The following is an 11794-nucleotide window of genomic DNA, read 5'->3' as shown; positions in this document are numbered from 1 at the left end:
AAACTCTACCATGATAGAACTAATGACATGACTTCTTCTACTAGGAAAACTACTTAAAATGTGCAGGAGCACGTAAGGATATGATACTATTTCTATGTAATTGGTATAGAGTTACAGTTCCCAGTCTGGCCGACCGATAACGACAGCATGATAACAAACCCCTGACCTAATTTTAACTCTCAAATTTAACTCTACACGCCTCGTGCATATGTGCGAGGCCGAGACCGACCACACGTTGTAGAGGCCAGACGTCCAGTCGACGTGTGCACTTTGTCCAGTTATATCCACTCCAGGATTCAGACTAAAGGAGACAGCATGTCGTCGTTCGCCCCCACATCCTCCTCGTCCGATGATGGACCTAAATGTGCCAGCTTTGATGCTCCTGATGCTGTGTTTTTCGCAGGTACGTTTATGTAACTGTTTCTGTGTGTTTTAAGTGCTTATATAACAACGTCATTACCTTAGCTTACTGTCCAACACTCAAGGATGCAACATAAATGATTGCCTTATATGATTTCACTTGCACATGTTAAGTGTAGGTATATAAAGTGCAAAACCAATTTGCACGTACGCGTACGCCCTCAGCTCCATTGAGAAAGCGATGAGTGAATTTGCTGTTTGGACCGTTGGAATTGTCACATTTTTAGCACACCAGATGGTGGGCTATTGATGATGGTGGGCTATTCAAATCGCTTTTCGTCCGTGATCCGTCCTTCCTTCCGTCCGTCCTTTAACAATTCTTGTTATCGCTATTTCTCAAAAAGTGCTGAATGGATCTTTCTCAAATTTCATACATAGGTTCCTCTAGGGCCCTAGTTGTGCAAATTGCGTTTTCGGACCGATCGGTGAACAAGATGGCCGCAAGGCAGCCATCTTGGATTTTGATAGTTTAAGTTTATTATCGCTATTTCTCAGAAAGTACTGAAGAGGTCGTTCTCAAATTTCATCTGTAGGTTCCCCTAGGGCCCTTGTTGTGCATAATGCATTTTGGGACCGATCAGACGTGCAGCCATCTTGGAATTGATAGTTGAAGTTTGTTACCACTATTTCTCAGAAAGTACTGAAGCGATCTGTCTCAAATTTTATATGTAGTATGTTTGAAAAAGTTTTAAAAGCAGAGAAAAGATCCCTCTTTCCATTGTCAGACATAGATCATTCTTTGGTGGGCTCCACGATCCCTCTGGGATCTCTTGTTTAAGTTTTCGTTCAATAAAAGTAATTATAGATGTAACGTCGCAGCTTTATTTTCTGATGAAGTATCAAGTTTCCATTTCATGACATTTTGGTGAAAATGTACTTCACTACACGTTTATCTCGTTTGTGGGTAAGGACGGGGATGGAGCTAGATCACATTACGGGGGCGGCGGCATGCTATACACCAAACTAATTAGCCTACTTCACTCTAAATCCAAGGTCATGAATACATATTGTAAATTTACCTTCGCCAAGCAACACATTAATGTCATGATTACCATTATTTATATCTCACTGAATAACGATTTTGATTTTGATATTCACTTGAAAAATATTCTTGAAAACAACTACTTTTTGGATCGATGTTCGGTGGATAACGTCTTATATACGCCAAGGTGATCAAATGACCGTTTACTATTAAAACGTTTAAATGGAAGCTTATGTTTGTCTTTGCAAACATTTAATGTACAGGGATGGGCGGGCAAATTGCAGATATACTTTGGAAGATATTCTACATTTTTAGCCCACCATCATCAGATGATGGGCTATTCAAATCGCCTTTCGTCCGTGGTCCGTCGTCCGTCCGTCCTTCCGTCCGTTAAGAATTCTTGTTACCGTTATTTCTCAGAAAGTACTGAAGGGATCTGTCTCAAATTTCACATGCAGGTTCCGCTAAGGCCCTAGTTGAGCATATTGCATTTTGGAACCGATCGGTGAACAAGATTTCCGACAGGTAGCCATCTTGGATTTTGACAATTGAAGTTTGTTACCGCTATTTCTCATAAAGTAATGAAAGGATTTGTCTCAAATTTCATGTGCAGGTTCACCTAGGGGTCTTGTTGTGCATAATGCATTTTTGGACAAATCGGTCAACAAAATGGCCGACAGGACGCCATCTTGGATTTTAACAATTGAACTTTGTTACCGCTATTTATCAGAAAGTGCTGAAGGGATCTTTCTAAAATTTCAATGCAGGTTCCCCTAGGTCCCTAGTTGTGCATATTGAATTTTCGGATCGATCGGTGAACAAGGTGGCCGACAGGACGCCATATTGGATTTTGATGATTGAAGTTTGTTACCGCTATTTCTCAGAAAGTACTGCAGAAATTTGTCCCAAATTCCATGTGCAGGTTCCCTTAGGTCCCTGGTTGTGCATATTGCATTTTATAATCGATCGGTGAACAAGAAGGCTGAAAGGCCATTATCTTGGATTTTGATAGTTGAAGTTTGTTACCGCTATGTATTTCAGAAAGTACTGAAATGATCTTTCTCAAATTTCATAAGTAGTATATAGTAAAAGTTTGAAAAGCAGAGAAGAGGGCTGAAGTTGGTTGCGAGTTCCTAGTTCCTAGTTCCGTTTAATAAACGGAACTAGGAACCAGACCCGAGTTCCGTTTAACTTAAACGGAACTAGGAACCAGACCCGAGTTCCGTTTAACTTAAACGGAACTAGGAACTAGACCCGAGTTCCGTTTAAGCTTATACGGAACTAGGAACCAGACCCGAGTTCCGTTTAACAAACATACTGACCAACGAGCGGAGTTCCGTTTATTAGGATTCCTATCTCTAACTGCATGTTCAATTACCTATTATATACAGGAATCGAACTTAGAGCTCCCATGAATAATACAGCACAGAATTAATCTCATTAACACAAATTCCCTTAAACGGATCTGACACCTAGACTCCAGTTCCGTTTAACTTAAACGGAACTAGGAACCAGACCCGAGTTGCATGTTCAATTACATATCATATACGGGAATCGAACTTAAAGCTTACATTCATAATACAGAACAGAATTAATATCTATAACACAGATTTCCTTAAACGGATCTGATACCTAGACCTCAGTTCCGTTTAAGCTTATACGGAACTAGGAACCAGACCCGAGTTCCGTTTAAGCTTATACGGAACTAGGAACCAGACCCGAGTTCCGTTTAACAAAAATACTGGTCAACGAGCCGAGTTCCGTTTATTAGGATTTCTACCTCTAATTGCATGTTCAATTACATATCATATACGGGAATCGAACTTAAAGCTTACATTCATAATACATAACAGAATTAATATCTATAACACAGATTTCCTTAAACGGATCTGATACCTAGACCTCAGTTCCGTTTAACTTAAACGGAACTAGGAACCAGACCCGAGTTCCGTTTTTTTTTTGTTAAACGGAACTCGGGTCTGGTTCCTAGTTCCGTATAAGCTTAAACGGAACTCGGGTCTGGTTCCTAGTTCCGTTTAAGTTAAACGGAACTGAGGTCTAGGTATCAGATCCGTTTAAGGAAATCTGTGTTATAGATATTAATTCTGTTCTGTATTATGAATGTAAGCTTTAAGTTCGATTCCCGTATATGATATGTAATTGAACATGCAATTAGAGGTAGAAATCCTAATAAACGGAACTCGGCTCGTTGACCAGTATTTTTGTTAAACGGAACTCGGGTCTGGTTCCTAGTTCCGTATAAGCTTAAACGGAACTCGGGTCTGGTTCCTAGTTCCGTTTAAGTTAAACGGAACTGGAGTCTAGGTGTCAGATCCGTTTAAGGGAATTTGTGTTAATGAGATTAATTCTGTGCTGTATTATTCATGGAAGCTCTAAGTTCGATTCCTGTATATAATAGGTAATTGAACATGCAGTTAGAGATAGGAATCCTAATAAACGGAACTCCGCTCGTTGGCCAGTATGTTTGTTAAACGGAACTCGGGTCTGGTTCCTAGTTTCGTATAAGCTTAAACGGAACTCGGGTCTGGTTCCTAGTTCCGTTTAAGTTAAACGGAACTCGGGTCTGGTTCCTAGTTCCGTTTAAGTTAAACGGAACTCGGGTCTGGTTCCTAGTTCCGTTTATTAAACGGAACTAGGAACTAGGAACTCGCAACCAACTTCAGCCCTCCGAAAAGATTCATCTTACAGATGAAGATCATTCTTTGGTGGGCGCCAAGATCCCTCTAGGTTCTCTTGTAATAACTGAGGTTTTTTACCGCTATTTCTCAGAAAGTACTGAAGCGATCTGTCTCAAATTTTATGTGTAGGTTCCCCTAGGACATTTGTTGTGCATATTCTATTTTCGGACCGATCGGTCAACAAGATAGACGACAGGTAGCCATCTTGGATTTTGATAAGTTTGTTAGCGTTATATATCTCGAAAAGTACTGAAAGGATCTTTCTCAAATTTCATAGGTAGTAATATGTAGTAAAAGTTTGAAAAGTAGAGAAAATATCTCTCTTTCCATTGTCAGACATAGATCATTCTTTGGTGGGCGCCAAGATCCATCTGGGATTTCTTGTTATATGTACTGATAAGGTATGAATAACTTAAACAGTCGTATTTTGGCTTGGCAAAATATCATGTAACTCTGTTCTAAAATGAGTGTTAAAGAAACGTGCATTGTACTCGCGTATTTCATTAAAATCTTCTCTGATGTATCTTTATTTTCCACAGGAATCGACAAGATTCCATTCCGTACAGGCGGGGGTGCCAATGATACCATGGCCTTCAGACACTACGACGCTAATCAGGTATATAATGTCCCTTGGTGTAACATAATCGTGACAATGCAATATGTTCTGTCAAAGTGTAAAAGCACGTAAGTCATTATCTATCTTATTTTCTTTTATTGGCTTTCTACGAGTTGTTGATGCATCGGTGGCATGATTCCGTGAGAGAGCACTATAAAGAGAAAGGAGTTATTACAAGGAAACACAACACAAATAAACCGCAACCTCCAAAAATTGCATTTTGCCATAGTATGTGTGTTACAATTAATTACCAACATGAAGTGTGTTCTAGATACATCCGAATTTGGCTTTGTAGGTGGTGATGGGACGTACGATGGAAGAATGGCTCCGATTCTCCGTCTGTTTCTGGCACACATTCCGTGGAACAGGTAAGTCTAATATTCATAAGATCAAACACCATATGTGGTACCGATTATTACCAGAGTGGCGGTAATACTTCTATTTCCTAGATACACAACATAGAAACAAAACTGCTCTACATCTGTTAACAATGTGCATGCTTTTTATTTACAAACTCTCCTTAAACTTTAACATACAAAGGCAAGGAATATAATAAATATAAGTGTATCACGTAACCACAGGTGCTGACCCGTTTGGCTTCCCCACATTGATCCGCCCCTGGGACGATGGATCCGACACGATGGCAAACGCAAAGCGTCGTCTGCGAGCAGGCTTTGAATTCTTCGTAAAGCTCGGAGTGAAATACTGGACATTCCACGATAGGTAAAATGTTTTTTGTTTACTCAGTATCATCAAGGTCACAGCAAGTTTTGAACATCCAATAATGGAATGTTGACGTGCTCTTTTCCAATGTTTCAAGTGTGCTGCTAGGTTGCATTTCATGCAGTTCTAACACACATGAGCGTTATCGTCATATTTGTTGCTGCGACCAGACATTTGATTTATGGCAGTACCTATACTTTCAATTGTGAACGAATGGTGGAAACGAGATCTGCTTGTTCATTAAAATATCTTCTCTATTTAAGGCGCGAGAATAGACACCCGTGAAAATAAGAAAACATCTATTGCATTAATGTATTGGCATTTCTATAAAGATTTGTCACAAAGCTACATTATCCATCAATGTTTTGTTCATAAGAAAACCTTTGTTTACACACATTATGTTTGTTTTCTTTTTAGAGATATTGCTCCAGAGGGCGCCACGTTGGCCGAGACCAACAAAAACCTGGACGAGATAACAGACCTTGCACTGGAGCTACAGAAAAAGACGGGCGTGAAGTGTCTATGGGCAACCTGCAACCTTTTTGCAAGTCCAAAGTAAGAGTTCATAGATAAATATGTAATGCGCTTTGAATTTAATAATGATATAAAATTGTACCCACCCTGCAAAGAAAATGTAGCATACAATGTCATTGGTATGGGTATATGAAATTGCAAGCGTTGCTACCAAAAATATGGCTAGCGTATTGTTGCTGGTAATTGAAAGGTTGAAAGAATCACTTCTCGGAGATATTGACCATTCAGAATAAATTAGAACAAGAGGCCCAGAGGGCCTGTATCGCTCACCTGGTTTGTAATGTCAAGTCATGTTCTGAATACAGGTTCACTGTTTCTTTTCTGAAGGAATTTTAATATTTACCTCTTATTTTCCCTATTGGGCCCCGCCCCTCCTGCCCCCAGGGGGGAGGGTCAGAGCCAAAATTTATACAAGTTCTGTTCCCCTTCCCCCCAGGATATTTGTGGCCAAATTTGGTTACAATCCATGCAGAACTCTAGGACAAGTAGCGATTTATAGGATTTACCTCTATTTCCCCTATTGGGCCCCGCCCCTCCTGCCCCCCGGGGGGGGGGGGGGGGGGGGGGTCAGAGCCAAAATTTATACAAGTTCTGTTCCCATTCCCCCAAGGATGTTTGTGGCCAAATTTGGTTACAATCCATGCAGAACTCTAGGACAAGTAGCAATTTATAGGATTTACCTCTATTTCCCCTATTGGGCCACGCCCCTCCTGCCTCCGTGGGGTCAGAGCCGAAATCTATACAGTTCTGTTTCCCTTCCCCCAAGGGTGTTTGTGGCCAAATTTGGTTACAATCCATGTAGAACTCTAGGACAAGTAACGATTTATAGGATTTACCTCTATTACCCCTATTGGGCCACGCCCCTCCTGCCCCTGGGGGGTCAGAGCCAAAATTTATACAAGTTCTGTTCCCCTTCCCCAAAAGATGTTTGTGGCCAAATTTGGTTACAATCCATATAGAACTCTAGGACAAGTAGCGAGTTATAGGATTTACCTCTATTACCCCTATTGGGCCCTGCCCCTCCTGCCCCCGGGGGGTCAGAGCCACAATTTATACAAGTTCTGTTCCCATTCCCCCACGGCTGTTTGTGGACAAATTTGGTTACAATCCATGTAGAACTCTAGGACAAGTAGTGATTTATGGGATTAACCTCTATTTCCCCTATTGGACCCCGTCCCTCCTGCCCCCGGGGGGTCAGAGCCAAAATTTATACAAGTTCTGTTCCTCTTGCCCTAAGGATGTTTGTGGCCAAATTTGGTTACAATCAATGTAGAACTCTAGGACAAGTAGCGATTTATAGGATTTACCTCTATTACCCCTATTGGGCCACGCCCCTCCTGCCCCTGGGGGGTCAGAGCCAAAATTTATACAAGTTCTGTTCCCCTTCATCCAAGGATGTTTGTGGCCAAATTTGGTCACAATCCATGTGGAACTCTATGACTAGTAGCGATTTAAATTAAATGTTGACGGACGGACGGACGGACGACGGACGCCGCGCCATGACCATTTACAATACTGTAAGTCACCACATTTCATCTTCACAACAGTTGGACATGAAGAAAACCGGCTCAAAACTGCTCCCCTTAACTCTAACCACTGTTTATTTGCGCTCTGTATAGGTACATGAATGGAGCGGCTAGTAACCCTGACTCACACGTCGTAGCCTACGCCGCGGCCCAGGTCAAGAAAGGCATGGAGATCGCAGTAAAGTTGGGAGCTGAGAACTTCGGTGAGTGCTTATTGTCAATAAGTGTTGAAATGCCAGAAAACCATGTCACGTTGTCATTATTTTAACAAGACGTAGTTTTGGTATCCTTCTAAGACACCATTCACTGGCTTGTCTTTTATAGTTGATCCTTAACCACTCTATCTTTCAACTTCAACAATATTTTATTGACATTATATACATCAGAAGGATCGGACATCAGGTTATTTAAGGCCTCTCCAGAAAACCACTCGGATACCATTCACATTTAAAATAAACCACCACTTTACAAAATGTGTTTTAAAACGAAATATAGGACACGTGTTAAACCTTTGTGAAGACTATAATACAACATTATTGATATTGAGCACTAGGTAGTAATACCACTACTTTCTGTTTCCAGTGTTCTGGGGCGGCCGAGAAGGTTACCATACCATCCTCAATACAAATATCCTCACAGAGCTCACAAACATGGCCAACTTCTTCAAAATGGCTGCCGGTAAGGGTTTTGTTTGGGTGTCTTCTAATAACACTTTGTCATTCTCTTCATAAACACTTTGTTATCCTCTTCATAAAAAATGAATATAAAGGTATAGATTAATACTGTACAGTAATACAGTAACAATCATATACAATGATGTATACATAACCTTCAATAATAATGCACATATAAGCTGAAGTGGGACAACCATCTTTACGTATGAGCTTATATGATTCCCTGTTCTAAAAACTTAATTTCATACTATTACATAGTCACAAGTAGAGATTAATGAATGAATCAGGAAGATATTTGGTATTGTAGCTTACAAAAAGAAGCTAGGATTCACAGGAACGCTGCTGATAGAACCCAAACCAAAGGAACCAGCAAAGCATCAGTACGACTACGGTAAGTGATGACTGAATCAGTACATTGATATTTATCATCTTATAACGTGACTTTTTCGATCATCTTGTTGTATTTTAATTGGTCACAGATGGCATATCTTGAACAAGAACATTTATCGTTTACCATTCTTATTCATCCATGCGATTAAAAAGAAGAAAAAAAACATATTTTATTATTTTAATGAGAATTTGATAACTGTCTCTTAACTACATACTTTTTAATAGGTATTAGATATTATGTGGCCAATGGATAATTGTCTTCGCCTGTAAAATGTAATGTATTGTGAAATGACAAAAAAAGCAGAAAGAAAAAAAATCGATTGTAACATTAAAGGTTTGCTGCCGTTTCTAGATAACTTTATTCATTACTCTAATTATGGTATTGATAATTTCTCTTCAATGACAGACGCCATGACTGTGATCGGATTCCTGAAACACTTCGGGCTAGACAAAGACTACAAGGTAAGTTGTATAATCAGTTTATGATATAACATTATGTTTGACCTTCTCCACATATTTTATATTCAAAACCAACATTCCTTGGAATTTGTGAAAATGCATATTCATCTCATTGCTATGGTATGATAAAATTTATTGCCTTCTTTCTTGTAACTTTAAAATTATATTTCATCTGTGCTGAACAAATCGTTTGTAATGCTTAATTTCATATGCATCATCAAAGATGTACTGATTGAATGAATACTGAATATACTTCAGCTGAATATTGAGCCAAACCACACAACTCTTGCCGGACATGGATACGAACACGATATCATAATGGCTTCAGCGTAAGTAGAAATCAAAAGAGATAATGATAACATTAAGTGGCGCTATGTTGATCAGCAGTAAAGTAAAAACACTTGCAGAGTCGATGGAAATTTTACTAACAAATACGCTGACATGGCGGGTTCCTTTTTCTCCATTTCCTTCAGAATTACGCGTCGGGCATACCGCAGCCTCCCAAAGCAAACATACAATCACCACAAACATTAAACAAATTCATTTTAATATTGATCGGACTTTCAGTAAAGACCATTGTAAATGAACCAACAAGCAAGAGTAATGTAATTAGACACAGTACAGGCTGTGATTTGTCCTCACAGGGTAAAAATAGGTTCCGAAACGTTTGTTCTCCGTCAACAGGTTCGGGATGCTTGGGTCAGTTGATTCCAACACGGGAACACCGGACCTTGGATGGGATACTGACCAGTTCCCTATGGACATCAAGAACGCCACATTGGTCCTCAAGGTAACATTGAGTTATTGTTTTACCATTTTTCCGAGATGTCCTTAAAGATGCTCCACCGCCGACATAGCATAAATGATACTAATCATTTGAACAATAATTGTTGTTCAATCATGTATATATATGTCTAATTAACACATAAAATAATAAAAAATAATTTATTTTGCCTTTGTTGCAAGGGCAATCATTACTTCATTCCATATAGGGTATAGTTCCACGGAATTTTCCGGATGCAATTAATTATTTTTTATATTTTTAGCTTAAATAAAATTAGAAGTTCAAACATTTAAATTTAAAATTTGTCAGCGGTGGAGCATCTTTAAAGTAAGCATTCACTGCTCAAGGTTTTTGGTTTGAAAAAGATGAAGAGTTACTGCAAACAATAGAAAGACGAAAACTATAAACGAAATGCTGTATGCATGCTTTTATAAGAGGTATTGACAATGCTATTGTTGGAATTCTCATGACGCATTTCATTTGCAGGCAATTCTGGAACAAGGTGGTTTAGCGCCAGGTGGTCTAAACTTTGACTGTAAAGTTCGAAGAGAGTCCACTGACCTTAAAGACATGTTTATTTCCCATATCGGTAAGTTGTCTCAAAGTATAAAAAAGCGCAATCTAAGCACCTAGTAAGCATGACGACTGGGTAGGCAATTTTAAGTAGATTTTACCAATAAGAAACAAGATTACATGTTTTTGTTTAGATTTTGCATTTAATTGAAATGCTGATTATAACAAATTACTTGTTGATAAAAGATTTTTTTACCATTTCTTATGATCATTTTATGTTCGACAGGTGCCATGGATACATTCGCACGAGGACTGAAGTGCGCAGCTGCGATTCTAGAGGAAGGAGTTATTCCTGGGCAGGTTAAGGTCAGTAATCGGCTTTTTGAGCTATATGATTATTTCCCACTTATTCAATAGGAAAAAGGATAATATATCTATGTTATTTCCTTTTTGATCTTCTAAATAAGTGCACGTGATTTTGTTTCGTAATGCAGGAACGATACAGCAGTTTCGAGTCTGGAATTGGCGAGAAGATCAGCAAAGGACAGACTTCCTTCGAAGAACTAGAGGTAAACGCCCCATTTCAGTGGTCATTTTCACATTGTCGAAACACTTTTACATCCTCGGTACTCCAGGGTTCCGATCACCTACGATCTCTACACCCCTGGACTCATAGTAAAACTGCAGGCAGTTCGGAGGAAAAAACTTAACCAATCACAGGTCTGCAAAACTTTCATTTGAAGACTACAGAGAGAGCGACGCCCAACTTCAAAGCCACATAGTCAACTACAGTGTACCGTTATAGTCTCTATTGATGTACATCCAATGACTAAATTACCTGTTCTTTTATGTTGTCTCCAGTTTCACTTTGAGATAGTCCAGGGGTGTAGAGATCGTAAATGATCGGAACCCCTGGAGTATCCAGGCTGATAAACTGTATGATCACTGTATTATGATGACTTAATCTCACGTTTAATTTAAACCAATGATAAATAGTATACACTGTATGTAGCTTTACTAATTTTGTAAAACATGAGTAATTTCTATTGCCAACGTTGATGTCAGTAACAATGTTTTAAATCAATTATTTTCCAGGAATTCATCACAAAGAACGGTGCCCCAACTATTCCGTCCGGCCGACAGGAGCATTACGAGTCCATGATGAACCATTATGTCTGAACACTGGATATCGGAACGGACTAACACAATCATACCATGGACCTTGCATGGGCAACAGGCACGGTGTGTAGAACAAAGGACTCGGGACCAATAATTTCTAAGTTTTTGTGACTCTGGATGTGATTCAATATGCTCGGACGTTTGTCTTACCCATTATAAGATCAACACGGGCTGATTAGTGAAACAGTATATGATACAATAGAAATTCATTCTTTATTTCATTTGTCTTTGTATTTTACCAAAATTTTGTTTAAAAACTTGATAAAATTACATATGTACGTAATGAATTTGAGAA

General features: G+C 39.3%; 1 protein-coding gene across 1 annotated transcript; it reads left to right on the top strand.

The window, feature by feature from the left end:
• The first annotated feature begins 196 nt into the window (after window positions 1-196).
• On the top strand, window positions 197-11794 carry LOC138325763 (uncharacterized). Its single transcript, XM_069271643.1, has 15 exons — window positions 197-403; window positions 4641-4717; window positions 5013-5085; window positions 5299-5440; window positions 5858-5995; window positions 7594-7703; window positions 8083-8178; window positions 8482-8565; window positions 8971-9026; window positions 9282-9352; window positions 9708-9813; window positions 10294-10396; window positions 10607-10686; window positions 10815-10889; window positions 11416-11794. Exons 1-15 carry the CDS (start codon window positions 316-318, stop codon window positions 11497-11499), a joined length of 1383 nt encoding a protein of 460 aa, XP_069127744.1. The 5' UTR covers window positions 197-315; the 3' UTR covers window positions 11500-11794.

Source organism: Argopecten irradians, chromosome 6 (genome assembly GCF_041381155.1).
Source record: "Argopecten irradians isolate NY chromosome 6, Ai_NY, whole genome shotgun sequence".
Taxonomy (NCBI): domain Eukaryota; kingdom Metazoa; phylum Mollusca; class Bivalvia; order Pectinida; family Pectinidae; genus Argopecten; species Argopecten irradians.
This window is presented reverse-complemented; position numbering and strand designations above follow the sequence as displayed.